The sequence below is a fragment of the Erinaceus europaeus genome, chromosome 10 (genome assembly GCF_950295315.1).
Source record: "Erinaceus europaeus chromosome 10, mEriEur2.1, whole genome shotgun sequence".
NCBI lineage: Eukaryota > Metazoa > Chordata > Mammalia > Eulipotyphla > Erinaceidae > Erinaceus > Erinaceus europaeus.
This window is the reverse complement of record NC_080171.1, coordinates 19,598,185-19,622,935: the sequence shown is the minus strand read 5'-3', so window position 1 is coordinate 19,622,935 and position 24,751 is coordinate 19,598,185. Positions and strand designations below refer to the sequence as shown.

Here is a 24,751-nt window from a genome sequence, read left to right as displayed (position 1 = left end):
TCCTTTTTATTAATAGACTTTAAGATGAGTTCTGTGTGGGGTACTGAACCTAGGACTTCAGAGCTTCAGGCATGAGTCTCTTTGCAAAGACTTTATGCTCTGTACCCCTGCCTCCACATCCAATTTTTTCACAGTCCATGGGCCTACACCTAAGTACTGCTTTTATTACTTCTTATAGTTTTAATATGTTGTGCGAAGCAGTTTGCTAATGTGCTAGTAGTGAATGTATTGGGTTTTGTTGTTGTTTCTGTTTTACTGATTTAATAATGGTCTGCAAGACTGTAGGATAAGAGGGCTACAATTCCACACAGTTCCCACCACCAGAGTTCCATATCCCATTCCTTCCATTGGAAGCTTTCCTGTTCTGCATCCTTGTAGTAGAGACTGCCCCACTCTCCAAAGGGAGTCTGAGTCAACATATTCTGCCACTTGAGGGAAATGGGTCTTGAAATGAGTGCAGCCTAGAATGTTCTTAGCTATGACCACAGAATGCAAGGTCAGACTTACAGGGATGCAAAGGTTACCTGCACTTCTACCCAGATCAGACCAATGTGGCCTACAGTTAACAGTATTTATATACTGTTTTTATACTTTATATACTTTTATATACTTTTCCCATATTTGTGAGCTACTCTCTTCCTTGCTCCAGCTTTCTGGTCCTATTTCTAACTCTGATACCATCTCTCCAGACAATACCTTTAGCCCACCTGCATGTTAGCTGTCGTGCTCAGGTAAATTTAGTAATGTCATGGGCCCCTTGGAATATACTTAAAATAGACTTTCTAGTTTTTTCTAAAATGGAAACCCCAAATCTCATCTGTTTTAACAAAACATTGCTCACTGCTCAGCTCTGGCCTATGGTACAGGGGATTGAACCTGGAACTTTGGAGCCTCAGGCATGAAAGTATCTTTGCAGAACCATTATGCTATCTCCCCAACTCAAGATTTATTTTCTTTTCTTTATTTTTTTCAGTGTTTTAATATTGACTTACAAAACTGAGATAACAGGTGTAACTTCATACTATTCCCACCACCACAGTTCTGTATTCACATTCCTTCCATTAGAAACTACAATGGTTCTCTGAAGGTCACAGATACAGGCTATTATTTCTCTCTCTCTCTCTCTCTCTCTCTCTCTCTATATATATATATATATATATATATATATATATATATTCCCTTCTCTGTGGTCCTATCTTCTCTTCCTCTTTTTTTTTTTTTCTTCTTCCCTTCTAAGTCATACCTGTTACTACTTCTGAATGTCCTTCCTTTTCCCCTCTTTCCTCTTCAGGTCCTGATGGAATTGGAGTTCAGAGCCCTCTGGTCATCTTTCCCTACCACTTCTCCCTCTCTGGGAGTATGGACCAGAATTCTTTTTAGAATGTAGAAGGTAGGAATTTTGGCTCCCTGCTGGAAATGGATGTTGGCAGATTGATCCATACTCCCAGCCTGTTTCCATCTTTCCCTAGTGGAGTAGGGTAATGGAGAAGTGAGGTTCCAGGACACATTGGTGACGTCATCTTCCCAGGGAAGTCAGGATGGAATCATGATAGCATCCGCAACTTGGTGACTGAACGGCAGTAGGATATAAAGCAGGACAAAATGATTAATAAACCGGAGCCAAAAAGTAGAAATAGAGATGATGAGATTAGGGGTCTTAGAGTAGAAAGAAGCTGGGAAGTCTATTTTAGTTATGTTCCTAGGAGCCCATGACTTTAGTACTAATTTTTGCTTGAGCTTGATAGCTAACATGCAGGTAACTTAGACGTATTCTCTGGGAAGGTGATATCAGAGTTGAGAGTAGAGCTAGACAGCTGGGTTAAGGCAGAAAGTAGCTCCCAAACTTGAAGAGAGTAAGTACAATTAACTGTTTACCCTATCCATCTGACCCAGGTCCCATATGTATTTATATTTAGCACAAGAGCCTATGTAATCAAGTCCCTGTCAGTCTGAGCTTGAAGTTTATGGCCATAGCTGGGAACATTCTACGCTGCACTCATTTGAGGACCAGTGTTCCTTGAGTGGCAGAGTAGGATGACCCAGTCTTCCTTCAGAGAGTGGGGCAGTCCCTACGATTGCTATTTTATTATAAACCACAAGAGGGTTTATAATGACGTTCCCCATGGAAGTGACCAGTGATGATGTAGAGAGGGGTCTATTAGAGGTCTAGGCCTATCATATTTATATGGGAATGCAAGGATCCCCTGACTAGAGCCCCAAGTGATCGGGTGGTCTAGTATTGACCAAAAGGACTACAAAAGCTACCCTTAGCTAGTTTTTGTAGTCCTTTCTTTATCTGACAAGTTTAGATTTTCTTCCATTTGTAAATGTATTGAGCATCATTTATTATATCCAAACGTGTAATAGACCTGGGGTCTGGCCTCAAGTTAGGCAGAGAATACAGCTTAGATTTTAGTGGGAGTAAGTTAACTTTTACTGCATTTACTTGTTTTATGATTATAATAAAGGGTGACATAGGCACAATTATTGTACTTTAGTTCATAAATATTTTTGCCAGTATATCGCTGGCCAATTGTATACAGCTTTTCTGTAAAGATTGAAGGGGGTCAGTAATGCTGACTTTGTCAGAAGAGATTAGGAGACATATCTTCTTTTTTTTTTTTTTTTCTTCTCCAGCATTACTGCTGGGCTCGGTGCCTACACCATGATTCCACCGCGCCTGGAGGCCATTTCCCCCCTTTATTTTGTTGCCCTTGTTGTTGTAGCCTCGTTGTGGTTATTATTATTGCCATTGTTGATGTTGTTTGTTGTTGGATAGGACAGAGAGACATGGAGAGATAAGGGGAAGACAGGAGGAGAGAAAGATAGACACCTGCAGACCTGCTTCACCGCCTGTGAAGTGACTCCCCTGCAGGTGGGGAGCTGGGGGCTCAAACCGGGATCCTTACGCCGGTCCTTGCGCTTTGTGCCACATGCGCTTAACCCACTGCGCCACTGCCCGACCCCCCATATCTTATTTTCTATTGTGTAGTTAGTTGTATAGATATATCTTATTTAATGAAAGCTCTGTAAATATTCGGCAACATTACTAATACACACTAAAGGAGACAAATAAGTGTACCATGCCCATGGGTAGGAAGACTCCATGTTATAAAGATATAACAAATAATGTCAAGTAGATTTACATGTTAAATTCTAGTGAAGTTTCTCATTAAATTTTTATTTATTTATTTATTTACTTAGGAGAGTCGGGGAGAGATAGAGGGAAAGAACAGACCATCACTCTGGCACATGAATACTAAGGATTGAACTCAGGACCTCATGTTGGAGGGTCTAATCCTTTATTCACTTCATCACCTTCTGGACCCTGTATTGTTTTTTCTTTTTTGCTTGCTCTGTGAAATGAATTTTTTTCTTTCTATTAAAGATTTATTCAGGAGCCAGGTGGTGGCATACCTGGTTGAGTGCACATGTTACCATGAACAAGAATCTGGCTCAAGCTCCCAGCGTCCCCACCTGCGGGGGGAAATCTTCACAAGTGGTGTCTCTCTCTCTCTCTCTCTCCCTCCCTCCTACACTTTCTCTCTTGACTTCTATCTCTGTTTAATAAGTAAAGATTAAAGACTTACTCATTCATTAATGATAAGAGGAGAGAGAACCATCACATTGCTCTGGCACATGTGATTCCAAGGAGATAGTTTCACATGAGAGAAAGGCCAGAACATGACTTTGGTAAATGCATCACCATGAACTGAACCTGGAGCCTCAGGTATTCAAATCCTGTAGTTTACCTGTTGAGCTATTTCTCAGGTCATACATTTGGGTCTTTTAAATATTTATTCTTGGGGGCTGGGAATAGGGCCCAGGTTCAAGGTACCATACAAGGGACCGGCCATAACAAAGGGGAAAACTTCATGATTGTGGAGCAGTTAAGTAGTATCTCTCCTCTTTCTGTTTCTCCCTCTGTGTCTATCTGGAATTAAGGGGAGGGAGTGGGGGAGGGGAGAACTGTACTGGGAATAATGAAATTAAGCAGGCATGAAGCCCATCAAAGCCCTAGAGAGAAAAATAAGTAAATAAGCATCTTTTGCCAGCTGGTAGTTATTCATCTTAGCCAGTGGAGGACACCACATATCATTAGGAGCAAAGGGTTTTGCTTCCTGTTGATAAGTGTCTGTTAGACAGGCTGACTATGCCATGCAGAGCATGGCTTCTGCAACACACACAATTTGTTTGACTCCTGTGCTTTTCAGTGTATGGTGGCCAGAAATCAGAAACTTCTCCAGGTATCCCCCACCCCAGGTGGTTTGTAGCAGAGCACTTTTTGTGAGGCCTTTCTCTGTGAACGGCTTTCCCCAGGTCCCCCAACAAGGTGGATTTCTGGTAACAACTACCAGTGCATTCCACCAATGCATTCACACCAGCATCCCACCATCCAGGATTTCTTCTTGGGAGCAGGGATCATTTTTTCCTGGAAATATATATACACATACATCTATTGGATAGAGACAGACAAGTCAAGACAGACAAATCAAGAGGGAGAGAAAGAGGAAGAGAAACCTGCAGCTCTGCTTGACCACTTGCAAAGCTTTACCCCTTCAGGTGGGGAGCAGGGGCTCAAATCTGGGTCCTTGCACATTATAATGTGCGCTCAACCAGGTGCGCCACCACCTGGCCTGATTGTGATGCATTTGTCAGTAGGCCTCAATATAGGACAGAAAGACTGAAAATCTAGTAAGAGGTTAAGAATGTGTAGAAAGTCTGAGATGGTGCAGGTGGTTAGTGCAGGCTGGCCTTCACTGGGTGGGCAAGTGATAACAAGTAGAGATGGTGATGGTCAGACTGAACTTTGACTGAGAAGGCAGCTTTTATAGCCCTGGCTAGCTTCTGCCTTCCTAAAAAGCACTCCCCCCCCACAGTGGTGTATCTTGTGCTGAGGCTAAATTTTCCAGACACAGCTCTGCAGGAAAGATAACAGTAACTAAGGCAACCAGACCCTGAGCAACGGGTCCAAGTCCCAGCCCTTAACCTTGCAGCCTCTGCTTCTGTAATGACCCTTTTTGCTTTCAAGCCTGCACCCCTATATAAGCCTGTAATGTCACTTTGTTTGGTGCCAGTGTTAACAGAAAGCTATGAGCTCCTGGCCCACGTGTAAATAAAAGGCTCCTTTCTCACCTCGGCTTCAGTCATTCTGATTATTAATAGAGTTCCTTAACAGTACCAAGTTTGATTCCTGGTATTGCATGTTCCGGCATAAAGCTTTGGTTCTCTTTCCCACTAGTAAATAAATCTTAAATAAAAATAGTAAAGGACAATAAGGTTAGTGCACAGTTTATTGCCCAATTATTTCCCATTAATTGCCTTTAGATCTCCTTTATCCACAACCTGAGAGGTCACTCAGTGGATAAAGCCTTTGACCATCAAGCATAAAGTTCTGAGTTTGAGCCCCCAAAGTGCATATACCAGAGTGATGCTCTGGTCTCTCACCTCTCACAAATAAATAAATCTCAAAAGTAAAAAAGAAATCCTTTGTCCAATTTAGTAGCTAAAATAAAAGCTACATATTCACTTAGTTGTTTTTTTTTAAGATTTTATTATTTATTTATGAGACAGATAGAGAGAAAGAACCAGACATCACTCTGACATATGTACTACCAGGGATCGACTTCATGCTTGAGAGTCCAAAGCTTTACCACTGCGCCATCTTCCAGGCAACTTCACGTAGTTTTTGTACCTTAAAAGTACCTGCGGGGGCTGGGGAGACAGCAGAATGGTTATGCACATAGATTTTCATGTCTGAGGCACAAAGTTTTCAGGTTAAATTCCTGGCACCACCACAAACCAGAGCTGAGCAGTGTGTGTGGTGGGGTAGGGCGTGTGTTTCATTAAAATTAAATATATAGTTAATTATCCGTGACTCCAAACTCTCTTCTTGTTCAGTGTTCATTAGTATTTTATTGTCATCTGCTTATTCAAGCCCTGCATCATTTCTAACGTATGGTCTACCGTTGTCTGAAATGTACAAGTGACCAGCTCTTTATCGCACACTTTGCAGCCATTTCTCTCCCAGATTGTCTTTTCAGTACTTAACGTGTTCATTTTCCCACTAGGGAAAAGCACGAATGCAGGCCCCCACTAGTTTTTGTTTTTGACCCCAAATCTGCACTAGTCTAGGAGAGTAAAGCATTTGAGCTGACGAAGCTAGAAAGGCTCAGGGGACAGGGGGGCATCATAGGAGGCCCGCCCACTCGAACAGGGAAACGATGACTTGGCAAATCCCAATCCCCGCCTACGATCCTCGCGGTAAATCCCCTCCTTTAGTCCAGCGCCCGGCGCGTCTGCCTGACGTCACGGACGCACCGCACAGTTGACTCTGGTCGCGCAACCTCCGTGACCATCTCCGGGCGCGCCAAAGCGAACGTTCTGGTGGCGCCGGAAGTCCAGGGCACGTGACCGGGTGACAGCGCTAGCTGGACTGCAGGGTTCCCTTATAGGTGCAGCGGCACGGGATGGCGGAGGCTCCTCCGGTCGCAGGTACAGTCGTGGCCCGCGCGGGACTGATAGCCTCTCTGGAAACAGAAGTGGGGTCAATGACGAATCCTAGGGCTCGGGGCGTTCTTATCGCGAGATAGTGCCTCGGAAGGGCCAAGCCGCGCGCATCGTGCGTATCCAAGATTCTCGACCCTCCTGGAGTAGGTGGTGAAGCCCGACAGCTGAGTGTCGAGTGAGAACCGGGCTTTCCCGGCGTTTAGGGAGTTGCTGTGGCTTTTCCCACGCAACCCAGGACCGGTTTTGGCCCTTCTGGGGGCGGCGGCCTCCCCGATCCTCGAGAGGCGAGTGTCGCCCGGGTAGCCATAGATGCCCGTCTCAGGGCGGTGTGCGCTCTGCCCAGGCCCGACGCCCATGGATCCCATCGCATCTGCCTCGGATTCTTAGTGTCACTGACCCTGTTTCTTCGTGTCGTTTGAGCTTAACTTAGTGAACTACTGAGAAGACTCCCACCCTGTACTGTACCAGTTTAATTAGCCTTCCCTTCCCAGCGTTGCCCCACCTGGTTGTTAAATATATCAGTAACTTTCCATTTCCTCCAACGAGGTAGTGCACCAGGTTTGCACACCTCAGGCCCCGGAGGTGGGTCCCAGGTTCGGTCCCATATGCCAGAGCCGAGCAGTGCTCTGGTCCGTGTCTGTTTTTCTTACTCTGTCTCTTTTCGTGAAAATAAATTAGTAGTTTGTTGATTTTATTTATTTATTTATTTTGCCAGAGCACTGTTCAGCTCTGGCCTTTGGTGGTACGAGGTATTGAATTTGGGACCTGGGATCCTCAGGCATGAGAGTGTATTTGCAGAACCATTATGCTATCTCTCCCGTCCTAGTAGTTTATTTTAACTGCTTGTGACAACCCAGTTCGTTGACTTGACTTCACAACGGGCTTTTTTCTGAAAAACAAGTTAACGATTTGTATTTAAATTTTTTAATATATTTATTTATTTTCTCTTTTGTTGACCTTGTTTTATTGTTGTAGTTGTTGTTGTTGGATAGGACAGAGAGGAATGGAGAGAGGAGGGGAAGACAGAGAGGGGGAGAGAAAGACAGACACCTGCAGACCTGCTTCACCGCCTGTGAAGCGACTCCTCTATAAGTGGGAAGCCGGGGGCTCGAACCGGGATCCTTACGCCCCGTCCTTGCGCTTTGCGCCACCTGCACTTAACCTGCTGCGCTACCGCCCGACTCCCCAACAATTTGTCTTATTAGATTTGGATTTGGACAAGAAAAAGGAAAAACCCATGGGGAAAAGGAAGAGGACATATGAGTAAAAAACTGGACCAGGGCTGGCAAAATAGCTGATAGTATATTTGCTTTGCTATGTGTAATAGCCAGGTTCCATCTTTGATTGGAGTCTTAGTTTGTGCTGCTTGTCAGCTTTTGAGGCACCAAGAATAGCTATGTATATATTGCGTGTCAGGAAAATGCATTTTAAAAAATTTCTTTATTGGGGAATTAATGTTTTACATTCAACAGTAAATACAATAGTTTGTACATGCATAACATTTCCCAGTTTTCCATATAACAATACAACCTCCTGTTATCCTTCTTGGACCTGTATTCTCCCCCGCCACCCACCCACCCCAGAGTCTTTTACTTTGGTTCAATACGCCAATTCCAGTTCAGGTTCTACTTGTGTTTTCTCTTCTGACCTTGTTTTTCAAGTTCTGCCTGAGAGTGAGATCATCCCATATTCATCCTTCTGTTTCTGACTTATTTCACTTAACATGAATTTTTCATGGTCCATCCAAGATCAGCTGAAAACGGTGAAGTCACCATTTTTTATGGCTGAGTAGTATTCCGTTGTGTATATATACCACAACTTGCTCAGCCACTCATCTGTTGTTGGACACTTGTGTTGCTTCCAGGTTTTGGCTATTACAAATTGTGCTGCTAAGAACATATGTGTACACACATCTTTTTGGATGGGTGTGTTTGGTTCTTTAGGATATATCCCCAGGAGAGGAATTGATATATCCCCAGGAGAGGAATTGCAGGATCATAGTCCATTTCTAGCCAGGAAAATGCATTTATTGTGAATCTTGGTAACAAAAAGTTTGGATAGCACTGCATTCATTGAAATACCCTAGTCCAGATTTTAGGGTCAGTTGGGATGGAGGGCGCGGCTGGTGGGACTTTTTTTTTTAGACAGGTATTTTGATATTTTACCACTCTTCAGATCCGCTAAATTTAATCTACTGATCTTGTCCTCAGACTCACTTCTAGCCCATTTCCACGACCATAGATATTTGAAGCTGATTGGGCGAGGCCAGCTGTGAATCATAGTTTTGACCTCTAGTGTTAAGTCCTTCTTCCATCTATTAATTGTAAAGTTCCTAGTTCAAAAGCCTCCCCACCCCCTTGCATGTATTCTAGTTTGCTTTGGCCTTAGTTCCTCTTCGATGTTCTTATTTCATCATCTTTAGTCCACAACCCCCACGTCCCACGCCAGTTCTTGTTTGCCTCATTTCTCAAGCAATGTAGGTAAATCTTTTGTCCGTGGTCAGAATGCTATGCTTTGTGTCTGGTCTTCATAATCTAGTTAGATTTCTCCTTATTCTGCTACACACACACACACACACACACACACACACACACACACACACACACACACACACCTGTTGGATACCTGCCATACTGCTGTGTTTTCTCGGACCTGGGGTACTACTTATACTATATGTTAGTGCTAAGACTTTTTAAAAAAAAATTTTTGTCACCCCAGTGATAACACTGGTGACAATTAAAAAAAAAAAAGTAGATAAAATACTATCCAAAAAAGTGTCCCAGGCTTACCTCCCTGCTTTCTTTCCTTCCTTCCTTCCTATCCTGCTGGGAGTTCACTCCTACAGGCCCACTTGTTTTCAGATAGATCTTGAAACTTCCTCCAGTAAGCTAGGGACAGGCTTGAACCTGGCTGCAAAGCAAGTATACTATCAGCTATTTTGCCAGCCCCGGTTCAGTTTTTTAACTCGTGTCCTTTTCTTTTTCCCCGTGGGTTTTCCTTTTTTTTTGCTTCCAGGGTTATTGCTGGGGCTCAGTGCCTGCACCATGAATCCACTGCTCCTGGAGCCTTTTTTCCCCCCCTTTTGTTGCCCTTATTGTAGTTTGTTGCCCTTGTTGTGGTTATTGTTGTTGTTGATGTCATTCGTTGTTGGATAGGACAGAGAGAAATGGAGAGAGGAGGGGAAGACAGAGAGGGGGAGAGAAAGACAACTGAGACAACTGCAGACCTGCTTCACCGCTTGTGAAGCGACACCCCTGCAGGTGGGGAGCTAGGGGCTCGAACCGGGGTTCTTACACCAGTCCTTGTACTTTGCACTTAACCTGCTGCACTACCGCCCAACCCCCCTTCCTCCTGTTTTCTTTTCCAAATGCATTTTTCTTTTTTTTTAAACATTTAATTTTTTTTTCTTTTTTAAGATTTTATTTACTCATGAGAAAGATAGGAGAGAGAGAGAGAGAGAGAAAGAATCAGACAGGATTGAACTCAGGGCCTCCTGCTTGAGAATCCACCTCCTAGACCACTTTTTTCTTTTTTTCAATCTTCACTTATTTTATTAGTTTTAATTTTACTATCTTTATTTATTTGATAGAGACAGTCAGAAATTGAGAGGAAAGGGGGTGATAGAGAGACAGATATACAGAAAGACACCTTCAGCCCTAAACTACCACTCATGAAGTTTCCCCTCTGCAGGTGGGGACCAGGGGCTTGAACCTGTGTCCTTATGGACTGTAACATGTGCACTCAACCAGCGGCACCGCCACATGGCCCCCAAGTGCATGTTTCTTTTTTCTTTTTTAAAGAATTTATTTATTCATGAGAAAGGAGCGAAAGAACCAGACATCACTCTGGTACACGTGCTGTCAGGGATCGAACTCGGGACCTCATGGTTGAGAATCCAATGCTTTATCCACTGTGCCACCTCTAGGTCCACAAATGCATGTTTCTTTTCTATTTATTATTTATTTATTTACCAGAACACTGTTCAGTTCTGGCTTATGGTGGTGCGGGGGATTGAACCTGGGATGTTGGAGCCTCAGGCACGAGAGCCTCTTTGCATAACCATTATGCTATCTACCCTCTGCCCAAATGTATATTTCTTAAAGGTCTATCTAAGGGTTTTGTCTGCTGCTTCATACCTAGTAGAATAAATATGATGTGAATAAATGGTAGCCTGCCTAGGTTCTATTTGCATTAACTCATTATAGCTCAATATGAAACACCGCCTTCCCATTTTGTACCAGGCTATTCTGTTATTTAATTTAATTTAATTTTTTTTTTTTTTGGCTAATCTGTTCTGAACAACTTTACTGACTTCCCCCTCTTTCTTTCTGTCTGTCTGCCTTCCTTCCTTCCTTTCACCAGAGCACTGCTCAGTGGTATGGGGGGGGGGTGAACCTTGGACTTTGGAGCCTCAGGCATGAATGTCTTTCAACATAGCCATTATGCTCTCTCCCTCATCCTACTGATTTTTTTCCCCCTGCTGCCCTCTTCAGTCCTGCTTCTTCAAATAGTAACTAACTACACAGTACCATTTGGTCTAATATACCCACTTCCACCTTTCAGATTGTTTCTTAAGGTTTCCAGAACACTTTCTCTGCCACCTTCTGAATTCATCTGATCTTGTTTTGTAAGACCCTCCACCCTCTTCCCAGAGTTTTGCCTACGTGAAAGCTTTTAGGACAAAATACTGGGTTGAATGAGAGATTACTCTGACCTTTATGATTTCCTCTAGTTCTTAAGTACATGTTTTGCTTGATTTTATTAATTTCAGTAGATGAGTAGAGCACGCACCCAGACGTATATAACGTTACTGATCAAACTTGGATTCTCTTGCTTATAAATCCAGAGCTCTCCCCACTGTGCTGCCTCCCAGGCTGCAGGTACATGGTTCTATATACCCACTGTCCAGCCTCTGCCTGTGTAGTGTAGTGTAAGAGCATGGTCTCTAGAGCCAAGTAGCCTTGGTGAAATATTGAGTTTACTTTGAAATACCCCTACTTTACTTGGGCCAGTTTTTTTTTTTTTTTTACTTGGGCCAGTTTTTCTGTGTATTTTTTTAAAAAAAAAATTTTAATTTTATTCCCTTTTGTGGCCCTTGTTTTATTATTGTAGTTATTATTGATGTTGTCGTTTTTGCATAGGACAGAGAGAAATGGAAAAAGGAGGGGAAGAGAGAGAGGGGGAAAGACACCTGCAGACCTGTTTCACTGCCTGTGAAGCGACTCCCCTGCAGGTGGGGAGCCAGGGGCTTGAACCTGGACCCCTAAGCTGGTACACCACATGCACTTAACCCACTGCTACCTCCCGACTCCCCCAGAGTATTTTCTTATCAGAATTGTAAGGATTGCAGCCTGGGAGATGGCACACTGGTTCAGACACTGATCTTGAAAGCATGAGGCCCCAAGTTTAAATCCTGGCTGCAGCATTGCAATTTCTAGAGTGGTCCTCTGGTTTGCCCTCTTTTTTGTATCAATAAATAATTTTTTAAAAGAATTATGTAATGGCTGAATGAGTTAATGCATGCAGAGTGATTAGAATAATGCTTGACCAAGTCCAGTTCTCAGTACCACCATAAACCAGAGCTGAACACTGCTTTGGTCTGATCTTTCTCTCAATTAATATATGTATTATATACATATGTAATATGTATATTATAATATAAAATAATTATGTAATATATAATCATATAATATATATTATATAAAATCATACATATATAATATGTATATTATATATGTATACATGTATATTTATATATATATGTATATGTCTTTAACAACTTAGCTCTCATACTCTTAAAGTGTTTTGGCAGTTTAAAATTTTTTTTTTAAATTATCATTATTTATTTATTGAATAGAGACACTGAGAATTTTTTTTTTTTAAAGACAGCCAGAAATTGAGAGGAAGGGGAAAATAGAGAGTGAGAGAGACATCAAGACACCTGCAGCACTGCTTCACCACTTTTGAAGTTTTCCCCCCTGCAGGTGGGGACCGGGGGCTTAAACCCAGGTCTTTGTGCACGGTAACATGCACTCAGCCACATGAGCTACCCCCCAGCCCCCTTGGCAGCTTTAAATACCTAATAAATACCAGGACTTATTATTAAGCCTGAAACTCACAAACTGTACTGTACCCATCTGTGCTCCTATTAGTAATAATAAAGCATCCTTTTAACCAGTTTATGCATGTTACTAACTTGTTTTCTATCAGGTAATGTGTGTGAATGTGTAAGAGAAGAGAGAGGAAAAGAAAGAACAAACAGAGAGGGAGGGAGGAAGAGAAAGAACAAGCCAGAGCACAACTCTGGTATATACAAAGCTGGGAATTGAACTCTGGACCTCATGCATGTAAGCCTACACTTGTACCATTGTACCAGGTTGAGTTCATAGCTTTTCACATTATCCTCTTTGATGAATGTTACTTTATCCTTTACATACAGGAAAACTGGGATTAAGCAGGAATTTATGTTTCGGAGTATATTTTTTAAGTTGCTAAGAGGTCTGACTTTGCTACTAGTTACTTTTGTGTACTCAGGTAAATTATTTAGTCTTTGGTGTTCAGAAAATGAGTTGACTGGGCAAGACATCTTTAGGGGGAAAAAAGAAAACTCCTTTGAAGTACTGTATGCTTTATTTACTTACTTGTTTTTAGACAGAGAGGCAGAAAGAAATAGAGAATAAGAAGCATAGAATGGAGCTTCCTTCATTGCGGTAGAAGCTAGGCCTGAACCTAGGTTGAATACATGTGAGCTTTCACAGGCCCAGAACCGTGTGCTTGATTAAAAAAATTTTGTTTTTATTTATTGGATAGAAACAGCCAGAAATCAAGAGGGAAGGGGACGAAAGAGAGAGAAAGAGACAGACACCTGCAACACTGCTTCACCACTCGCAGAGCTTTCCCCCTGCAGGTGGGGGCTGGGGGCTCAAACCTGGGTCCTTGCACGTTGTATGTGTGCTTAATTTTTGAGGCCCTGGAATTCTATTCTATATTCTAAGAGGCTAAGTGTGCAGAACCTAAGATATGTTCCTGACGCACTGAATCCTGTCTACTTGAATATTATAATTGTTGTGACAGAGAGGCGGAAAGGCTGTCAGAGACAGTGAAAGAGACCACAGCATTGAAGTTTCCTTCAGTTAGGTGTGGGCCGGTCTCAAACCGGGTTGTGCACACGACAAAGCAGCACACTAGCCAAGTGAACTATCTCTCCTGCTCACTATTTGACATCTTACTGAAATCTCACAATAACCCTTTGAAATAGTATGATCCCTTATCACAGATGGGGAATGGCTAAAGCCAATCGAGTGATAGCCCTAAGATGTAGTATAAAGTGGAAGGTCTGGGAGCCGGGCTGTAGCGCAGCGGGTTAAGCGCAGGTGGCGCTAAGCGCAAGGACCGGCATGAGGATCCATGAGGATCCCGGTTCGAGCCCCCGGCTCCCCACCTGCAGGGGAGTTGCTTCACAGGTGGTGAAGCAGATCTGCAGGTGTCTGTCTTTCTCTCCTCCTTTCTGTCTTCCCCTCCTCTCTCCATTTCTCTCTGTCCTATCCAACAATGACAACATCAACTACAACAACAATAATAAAAAAAAAAGACAACAAGGGCAACAAAAGGGAAGATAAAATTACAAAAAAAAAAAAAAAAAAGTGGAAGGTCTGGCTTAAAACTGATTTCAGCTAACTCCACTTGATATTACACTTGATATTACACAATGCTAACCTAAGAATTATTTTTAATGAGAAAGATACAGGGAAAGACAAGAGCACTGCTCTTCTTTGGCTTATGGTGGTGTTGGGATTGAACTTGGGCTACCTAAGTATTGCAAAAGACCACCTGGCAGGTTGATTCTCACCCATGGACTACTTGCTGAAACTGGATTTTTAGATTCAAATAAATTTATATATAAGTAATGGCTAATGACCCAAGGAAGCAGTTTTACTTAGCAACTCTCAACAGTGGCTATTGCTGCGATTGTTGGACATAGATGATCGGATTTTTACAACTATTCTAAACTCATCACCTTTACAAGAAACACAGGCCTCACTAACAAGCCATGGTCTATGCTAAGTGTATAGGAAAATAAAATTTAAACATGATTTAGGATCTTCTGGGCTTTGCAGGTGGAATTTATTCTTTGACAAAGTTTATTTATATTCCTAGGTCCATTTCAGTTCAATACAGATGCCGCTGAGTTCATTCCTCAGGAGAGGAAAAATAATGTTCTAAACTGCGGGATCCAAAGGAGATTGGATTCTAGTAGGATTAGTCGAAGACATCACAACTCACCACCTCCACGTCACCTGTCTAGGCAAGTCCCTTATGATGACATCTCTGCTTTTCATCAGCCAAGTTATCATTCTTCAGGAAGCAAGCCTAAGAGTCAGCAGTCTTCTTTCCAATCCTCTGCTTCGAATAAACCACTCAAAAGCCACAGTCTTCAGAATCAACCCTGGCAGAAATTAAGGAGTGAAAAACAGCATATCAGAGTCAAGAGAATACAGAGTCTTACTGACCAGACCTCAGATACAGCTAGTTTAGAAAGTGTGGCCAGACCAGAGAGTGGGACAAAACCCAGAGAACAGAGTCCTTTGAATGAGAAGGAAATTGTCAGTGCAGATCCTAGGGGAGCAAAACCCAAAAAAGCGAGTCAAATTGTATACAACTCTGGTAGAGGACCCAAAGTCAAGGGGAAACTCAAATGTGAATGGAATAACAGAATGACTCCAAAACCTGAGGATCTTGGACCTGAAAATACCAAACCTCTGGGAACTGTCCACCCCGATTCTTCAGATACATCTTTTAGAAAAGGAGTATCAGACGGGTATGGGGCTAGACGCAGTGAGCAGAGAAGATACCCACAGAAGCGGTCTCCCTGGGAAGTGGAGGGGGCCAGGCCACGCCCAGGCAGGAATCCACCAAAACAGGAGAACCAACGGCACACAAACTCGGGATCCAGAAACAACATGGTTCCTGTTCCAAAGTATAATCTCCATGAAAAACCAGCAAAATCTGCCTGTGACAACGGGAACTTGGCAGTTATCAATAAGACTTCCAGAAGGATTGGCCCAGAAAAATGCACAGTAAGGAAGCAGGTCCCTCAAGTAGCATCTCCTTTCCTCCGAGGCAAGCAGAACCATGTGCTTAAGAATGTGGAAACACATACAGGTAAGTCTGTCCAGATTAGATTTTTGTTGTTGTTGGTTTGTGGTAACTTTTGGATAGGTAATATAATCACCAGTTAGAAATCAGAAAGTGGGGGGTCGGGCGGTGGCGCAGTGGGTTAAGTGCACGTGGCGCAATGCGCAGGGACCGGCGTAAGGATCCCGGTTCGAGCCCCCGGCTCCCCATCTGCAGGGAAGTCGCTTCACAGGCGGTGAAGCAGGTCTGCAGGTGTCTATCTTTCGCTCTCCCCTCTCTCTCTGTCTTCCCCTCCTCTCTCCATTTCTCTCTGTCCTATCCAACAACAAAGCAACGTCAACAATGGCAATAATAACCGCAACGAGGCTGCAACAACTAGGGCAACAAAAAGGGGGAAAAATGGCCTCCAGGAGCGGTGGATTCATGGTCCAGGCACCGAGCCCAGCAATAACCCTGGAGGGAAAAAAAAAAAAAGAAATCAGAAAGTGGGGAGTCAAGCAGTAGTGCAGCGGGTTAAGTGCAGGTGGTACAAGGGCAAGGGCCAGCATAAGGATCCCGGTTTGAGCGCCCCTGGCTCCCCACCTTCAGCGGTGACTGTGGGCTTGGACCCAAGTCCGTGTGCATTATAGCGTGAGCACTTAACCAGGTGCACCACCACCCGGCCCCTGGTACTACATATTTTCGTGCCTGATTTGCTCATTGGAATCTGTTTTGAAATGTGGCTCTCTTTGATTCCTTTATTTCTTCATTCATTCTTTCATTTTCTTTTTGTTTGTTTGTTTTTTCAGATAGAAACAGAGAAGTAAGATAACAGCACTGCACCATCTGTGGAGGTTCCCCAAGGCACCGTGGTTCTCCCATGTGATGCTGGGATTCTAACACTAGGGCACTCTGCAAAGCTAGCAATCTCCCACCCAGTCTTGGTATATATATATCAGGGTTAATCACTGTGGCTCAGTGTCAGAACTACAGATCCATGGCTCCTGGCGGCCATTTTTCCCCTCCTTTTTTTTTTTTTTTTTCTTAATACTATTTTTATTTGACAGGACAGAGAAATTGAAGGGGAGATAGAGATAGAGAAAGATAGACACCTGCTTCACTACCCACGAAGTATTCTCCCTGCAGGTGGGGAATGGAGGCCACCGCCTCACCCCCTAGTCTTTTTTTTTTAAATGATTTTATTTATTTATTAATGAGAAAGATAGGAGAAATAAAGAGAATCAGACATCACTCTGGTACATGTGCAGCTGGGGTATTGAACTTGGGACCTCATGCTTGAGAGTCCAGTGTTTTATCCAAGGCACTACCTCTTGAACGTACCTACATTTATTTTATATATATATAAATTTTCTTTCACTGCTCAGCTCTGGTTGATGGTGGTGTGGGGGATTGAACCTGGGACTTTGGAGTCTCAGCCGTGAGAGTCTGTTTGCATAACGACTATGTTATCTATCCTTGTCTTAATTTTTCTTTCCTTCCTGCCTTTCTTTTTTTTTCTTTTTTACCAAAGCACTGTTCTGCTGTAGCTTACTTATGGTGATTCAGGGATTGAACCTGGGACTTGGGAGCCTCAAACATGAGAATCTTTTTTTACATAACCATTTTTTAAAGAGTAAAAGGTAGTGGAGAGAGAAAGAGAGACATCAAAGCATTGCTGTAAATTCATTTATTAAGTTCCCTTGGTGCTATTCATGGGGCTCCTGTGTTCAGGGTTCAAACCCTGGGATGACTGAAATGTCATATTTTTAATCAGATAATCATTCTTATCTTATTTTTCTTTGTTTACAAAATGGTATTTATAGTACAGCCTTAGTAAGAAAATTAACATGTGGAAAGTGCTTTAGTGTAGCATTTGGCATAATATACTTTTAATTTTTATATTTTTAAACATTTATTTATTTCACAAGAAAGGTAGAACCAGAATACTATTCTGGTACATGCGATGGCAGGGATCAAACTCAGGAACTCATGCTTGAGGGTCTAAACACTTTATCCACTGCACCACCTTCTAGGTCAATTGTGTTACTTATTTTCAGGGCTTCACCACACCTCCAGGTAGACTTTCAGACAGAAAAAGAAAGACAGAGAAAGGGAAAGACACCATTAACACTAAAGCTTCCCTTGACATGGCATATTTAAAATTATTTTAACCTTGTAATCCATTGTGACCTGAAAACAAACATTTATTCATTCAACTCAAAGGATTACTGACTTTCCTGGGGATCTATAAAGACTTTCCTGGGATCATGTTTAAGAAAAAAAAAAAAAATAGAAGGAATTGAGTGAGTCTGGGAGGTGATACGGTAGATAAAGCATTGGACCCTCAAGTATAAGGTCGCAAATTCAGTCCCTGGCAGCACATGTACCAGAGTGATGCCTGGTTTGTTCTTTCTCTCCTCCTATCTTTCTCATTAGTAAATAAAATATTAAAAATAAAAGAGAGAAGGAATTGAGGGTAAGTCTAGGACGGTGTCATGGGTCATGGACTGGTCATTCACTAGTTGATGAGCTTCTAGTGCCAGTGGCTATGCCCCCTACAGCTGAGCACCCTACTATGGGGTCTGTGGGAGGCAGGTGGCAGACATACATTTACTGAGCGAATCAGCTAAAGATTTTCAGGATGACTAATCAGAACCATCTCACCACCATGGTTTGTTGTAATCTGTTCATGCTTAAGTTTCTTTCAGCTGACCACTATAGCTTCAAGAGCCCCTATCCTCGACATGAATCTGTAGATTAGAGCCTCCTCTTCCCTCCAGAACATGGCTTTCATACATGTTAAACTGTGTTGTAAGAGACTTTTGACTATACTGGTTGTTTCCTGAGTAGTTTTTTTTGTTATTGTTGTTATGGGGGGGAGGTTTCAACAATTGTGGGTATCCCTACCTACCTGTGTGTTTTCATTCCTAGTTCCCTTATCAACTTATTCCCTTCTCCTTTCTTTACCTACAACTCTCAAGAACCAACTTACTTGGAAGTAGATATTCATTAAGAACACTATGTTTGAATTCTTCTCAAATAACTTGCCAGTGCTTGGTTGAATAAAGTACAGAATATTTTTCTGGGTTCAAATTTATCTGGTTTTGTTTTTTAAACAGGTTCTCTAATTGAACAGCTAACTACAGAAAAATATGAGTGCATGGTATGCTGTGAATTGGTTCGTGTCACCGCCCCAGTGTGGAGCTGTCAGAGCTGTTACCATGTGTTTCATTTGAACTGCATACAGAAATGGGCACGGTCTCCAGCGTCTCAAGCAGGTCAGGCATGAAAGTTTTTTATTTTGTCTTTTTAATTTCTTTATTGGGGGATTAATGTTTTACAGTCAACACTAAATACAATAGTTTGTACATGCATAACATTTCTCAGTTTTCCACATAACAATACAACCCCCATTAGGTCCTTTGTCATCCTTGTCCAGGACCTGTACTCTTCCCCCCCCCCCACCCCAGCATCTTTTACTTTGGTGTAATACACCAACTCCCACTTTTTTTTTTTTTTTTTTTTACCAGAGTGCTGATCAGCTCTGGCTTTTGGTGGTACAGGGGATTGAACTTGGGACTTTGGAAGAAGTCTTTTTGTATAACCATTATGCTGTCTCCTCAGCCCTATTTGATATCTTTAACATGAGGATTATTGCTTCAGTATTAGGACTCCTATAGATGGGGGGAAATATATATATATATATATATATATATATTTTTTTTTTTTTTAATTTCTTTTTTGGAAGGTTAATGGTTTATATTCAACAGTAAAATACAATAGTTCATACATACGTAACATTTCCCAGTTTTCTTTTTTCTTTTTTTTTAAATATTTTTTTATATATTTAAATATATAGAATTACATGTCAACAGGGGATTGAATCCACACCATTCCCACCAGAGTTCTGAATCTTCACTCTCTCCACTGCAATCCACCACATTCCCCTAAAGTTGTAGACATGGGCCGGCCATCTTCTCTACAACTATCTGTTCACATTTAAACAAAGTTACTCCTTCTTCTACTGATTCAATCCTCTCTTTCCCTCTAAACCACTCATGACATCAAAACTTCCTCCATGTCCCTCTCCTTTTCCTTCTGTCTCTGGGTGCTGATGGAGCTGGAGTGCAGAGTCCCCTTATCTTCCTCCTATCTCTTCTCCCCCGCTGGGAGTAGGGATCAAGGTTTATGGGGAGCAGAAGGTGGGAGTTCCGGCTTCTGTAGCTGCTTCTCCGCTGAGCGTGGGTGTTGACAGACGACCCATACCCCCAGCCTTCTTCTGTCTTTCCCTAGTGGACCAGAGCTCTGGAGATGTGAGGGTCTAGGACACATTGGTGAGGTCGTCTGCCCAGAGAAGTCGGGGTAGAGTCATGGTAACATCTGCAGGTTACATGAAAATATTGTCTGAGAGCATGGTGTCAGAGTGGAACACCAGATTTGGAGAGTTGCGAGGTTGACTTCTCAGGCTGGTATCAGGTTACAGTCCACAGCAGGATTTTAATAGCAGTATAATGCGGGTGGCAGCACCAGTACCAGTTTTCCACACAACAATTCAAACCCCACTGAGTCCTCTGCCATCGTGTTCCAGGACCTAAACCCTCCCCTAACCCAGAGTCTTTTACCTTGGTGTTAATACTTCATATATTTTAACTGCATATGGTGTTGAAATTCTTTGGATTTCTTCCCGTTTTTCTTGCCAGATGGCCAGAGTGGCTGGAGGTGCCCTGCATGTCAGAATGTTTCTGCACATGTTCCTAATACCTACACTTGTTTCTGTGGTAAGTTTTTTGCTTGTGTTGGAGTCTCTTCCAGCTTGTATGTTGAACTTTAATCCCCATCCAGGGAGAGGTGTTCTGCTGGGCATGTTTTAGCAGTTATTAATGGGTTTTCAAAGATATACAAAACTTTTAATATTTCAGAGTTGAATGATATAAATATGTTGGAAATGTACTTTACTGGGCAGAGGTAGATAGCATAATGATTATGCAAAGATACTTTCATGCTTAAGGCTCCAAAGTCCCAGGTTCAGTCCCCTGTACCACTGTAAGCCAGAGCTGAGCTTTATACTCTGGTAAAAAAAAAAAACAAACAAACAAAAAAAAACTTTATTATAATCCAAGAAATCAGTCATAAGTTTTTATAATAAGGAGTAATAAGGAGAGAGGTCATCTATAAGCCTCTATTACAGTTCCCTATCCTTGTCCCTTCCTTTTTATGGATTTTTTTTTTCCAGTTGTTTTCTCAGAACACTGTCAGTTCTGGTTTATGCTGGTATTGGGGATTGAACCTGGGACCTTTGGTGCCTCAGACATGAAAGTCTTTTTGTATAAACAGTATGCTATCAATGGTTATGCAAAAAGAGCCTGAGGCTCTAAGGTCCCAGGTTCAATCCCCAGCACCCTCCATAAACCAAAGTTGCACAGTGCTCTGGTCTCTTTCGTCTTTCTTTATATATCTCTCTCAATGAAATAAAAATTAGAAACTATGCTATCTCTCTCTTTTTAAAAACTTTTAAATAATATTTATTTATTCCCTTTTGTTGCCCTGGTTTTTGTTTTTTTTTAATTGTTGTTGTTGTTGGATAAGACAGAGAGAAATGGAGAGAGGAGGGGAAGACAGAGAGGGGGAGAGAAAGACACCTGCAGACCTGCTTCACCACTTGTGAATCGACTCCCCTGCAGGTGGGGAGCCGGGGGCTTGAACCGGGATCCTTAACACTGGTCCTTGCACTTTGTGCCACCTTAACCTGCTGGGCTACCGCTCGACTCCCTCTCTCTTTTTTAATTGCCACCAGGGTGCTCCATGCTAGGGCTCCATGCTGGCACTACAAATGGTGGCTATTCTTTTTTCTTTTCTTTTTTTTTTTTTTTCCTTTTTTCTCTTTTATATTTGATAGGACATTGTGCATGGTAACAAGTACACTCAATTAATATGCCCCCACCTGACCCCCACCAGTATGCTATCTCCACATCCCTTTTTCCTGTTTTTCAATAGCTCAGTTCCTTTATATATTAGGAAGATACTTCAGTCATCCAGATGCTCAGATTCTTATTCCTGGTGCTAATTTATTTCCTGCATGTCTGTCTGTTTCTTCTCTCCTGACCTCCTGCCCCCCTTCCCCCCTTGCCTGTCTACCTGCCTACCTGCCTGCTTGCCATTGTAATGGTTAACATTCACCATCTGTTTATTAATTACCTGCCTGCTTGCCATTATAATGGTTAGCCTTCAGCATCTGGTTATTAATTTTTATTTTTGCTTTTGTTTTAAAAGTTTGGAATTGTGCCCTATTAACATGTCACCTTGTGGGTTTTTTTTTTTTCTTTTATTATTATTTTTTTATACCAGAGCACTGATCAGCTCTGGTTTATGGTGGTGTGGAGGACTGAACCTGAGACTTTGGAGCCTCATGCATGAGAGTCTGTTTGCATAACCATTATGCTGTCTACCCCTGTTTTGAATATTTTATTTACTTTATTTTAATGAGAAAGAGAGATACAGAGAAAGACTAGGACATAGCTCTGCTCTGGCATATGGTGGTGCTGGGGATTGAACCTGGGATCTCAGGACCTAGACATAGAAATCTTTTGCATAACCATTATGCTGTCTCTCCAGCTTTAATGTTTTTTTCTAAATATATGTTTTTAAGATTATTTATTTATTACTGGATAGAGATAGAAATTGAGAGGGAAGGAGGAAGAAATACAGAGAGAGCGCTGAAGCAGCCCTGCTTCTCCACTCCTGAAGCTTTCCCCCTATAGGTGCCTTGAAAGTGGATCCTTGTATACTGCAATGGTAGTGCTTAATAGGGTGTGCCACCATCTGGCCTGAGTGGTTTGTTTTTAGAGCCTTATTTATGAAGGGCTGGGTGATGGTGCAGCAGGATAAGCATCCGTGGCACTAAGCATGGGGATGGGCATAAAGATCCCAGTTTGAGCCCCTGGCTCCCCACCTGCAGGGGGGTCGCTAATTATCTTTATTTATTGGATAAAGACAGCCAGAAATTGAAAGAGAGGAGAGAGATAGACACCTGCATGTGGTCCGGTAGGTGGTGCAGTGGTTAAGGCATTGGATTCTCAAGTATGAGGTCCTGAGTTCAGTCCCCAGCAGCACATGTACCAGAGTGATGTTTAGTTCTTTCTCTCTCCACCTTTCTCATTAATAAATAAAATATTTTGAGAGAGAGAGAGAGAGAGAGACCTGTAGCACTGCTTCACCACACACCAAGCTTTCCCTCTGCAGGTGGGGACTGGGGGCTTGGGCCTGGGTCCTTGTGCGTTATAATATGTGCGTTCAACCAGGTGCATTCAACCTGGTCCCCATAAATTTGTGAATATTATTTTATGTGGTGCTGGTGCCTCATTAGATGCACCACTCTAGGACCAACTTCTTAATTCTTTTTTTGTTTCAGATACAGGAAGACACACACCATAGCACTGCTCTATAATTGTGTAGCTTCTCCTACGGTTGTGGTGCTCATATGTAGTTCCAGGGTTCAAACCCAGGACATAACAAATGATAAGACACTTATTTACCAGATGTACTATTTCCTAGCTCCCAGAGTTTCAGCCCTTTAATTAATCAACTAATTACTGAATAGAGACAGAGAAATTGAGAAGGGAGGGGGAGATAGAGAGGGAAAGTGACAGAGAGACACCTGCAGCCCTACTTCACTTGTGAAGCTTTCCCTGCAGGTGGGGACAAGGGGCTTGAACCTGGGTCTTTGCACACTGTAATGTGTGTGCTTAACTAGTACGCCATCTCCTGACCCCAATTTCAGCCCTTTTTTCTTTTTTTTTTTTTAAAAGCTTTTTTTTTTTTTTTCCTCCAGGGTTATTGCTGGGCTCAGTGCCTGCACCATGAATCCACTGCTCCTGGAGGCCATTTTTCCCCCCTTTTGTTGCCCTTGTTGTAGCCTTGTTGTGGTTATTATTATTGCCATTGTTGATGTTGTTTGTTGTTGGATAGGACAGAGAGAAATGGAGAGAGGAGGGGAAGACAGAGGGGGAGAGAAAGATAGACACCTGCAGACCTGCTTCACCGCCTGTGAAGTGACTCCCCTGCAGGTGGGGAGCCGGGGGCTCAAACCGGGATCCTTACGCCAGTCCTTGCGCTTTGCACCACATGCGCTTAACCCACTGCGCCACTGCCCGACCCCTGATTTCAGCCCTTTTTATGCCTTCTTTCTGACTTCAGAATAGTTGAGTTCTTACTTTAGGACTTTGTCCTTTTTAGTTCTTAGTATATCTTTTTTTTTTTTCTCCACTACTTTCTTCCCTTACTCTTTCTTATCCTTATATCAGGTATTTATTTTGATGTCAGCCTAAGAGTTCATTTACAGAAGGTTTGTCTTACAGGTTTTTTTTAATAAAAAATCTTAAATATATACACTAGTGAAAGGAACATTTTCATAAGTAAAACTAATTTTCTTGGCAACCTAGAATTTAAAGTTTCTCTGTGAAAGTTTTCATGAGTAACATTGTATTTTGACTTTTCATTTCTTTTAGGTTGGGGGATCATGTTTGTTGAAGTAATGAAAACTGCTGAAAGTGCATGCTATGTAACTACATTGTACTGAGTAATACTGAGGCTGCAGTTGGAGTGTGTGCCATTTACTCTCTTATCCGATGTGTTCTAGGCAAGGTGAAAAACCCCGAATGGAGCAGGAATGAAATTCCACATAGTTGTGGTGAGGTTTGTAGAAAGAAACAGCCTGGCCAGGACTGCCCACATTCCTGTAATCTGTAAGTTGGAACACTAGACTTCTGCCAATTCCTAGTGGACTCACTTTGCTGGTGATTCTGAGTATGCATTGGAGTGGCATGTCACAAGACAAGGCAAAGAACACTATGGTATAATTTGTCAAACTCTTGCTTTGTGCCAGCACCCAGAAAAAGTTAACTCATTGAATCCTTCTGATGATCTAGTGCTGTATAGATATTTATTATATTGGTTTTACAGATAGGGCTTAGAAAAATCAAGCATCAGGGTCTGGATGGTGGCGCACCTGGTTGAACGCACATGTTACAGTGCACAAGGACCTGGGCTCGAGCCCCTGGTCCCCACCTGCAGGGGGAAAGCTTCACAAGTGGTGAAGCAGGGCTGCAGGTGTCTCTGCCTCTCTCTTTCC

At 42.5% G+C, this 24,751-nt stretch overlaps 1 protein-coding gene across 4 annotated transcripts in view; it reads left to right on the top strand.

Moving 5' to 3' along the window:
• The first annotated feature begins 6,340 nt into the window (after positions 1-6,340).
• NFX1 (nuclear transcription factor, X-box binding 1) overlaps positions 6,341-24,751 on the top strand; it is a 74,859-nt gene continuing 56,448 nt past the window's right edge. For all 4 annotated transcript variants that reach the window (XM_060199279.1, XM_007522865.3, XM_060199278.1 and 1 more), the window contains exons 1-5: positions 6,341-6,495; positions 14,668-15,672; positions 18,744-18,902; positions 20,325-20,402; positions 24,260-24,365. In XM_060199279.1, the coding sequence (XP_060055262.1) occupies positions 6,471-6,495; positions 14,668-15,672; positions 18,744-18,902; positions 20,325-20,402; positions 24,260-24,365 (1,373 nt within the window). In that variant the 5' untranslated portion in view covers positions 6,341-6,470. The remainder of the gene's footprint in view (positions 6,496-14,667; positions 15,673-18,743; positions 18,903-20,324; positions 20,403-24,259; positions 24,366-24,751) is intronic.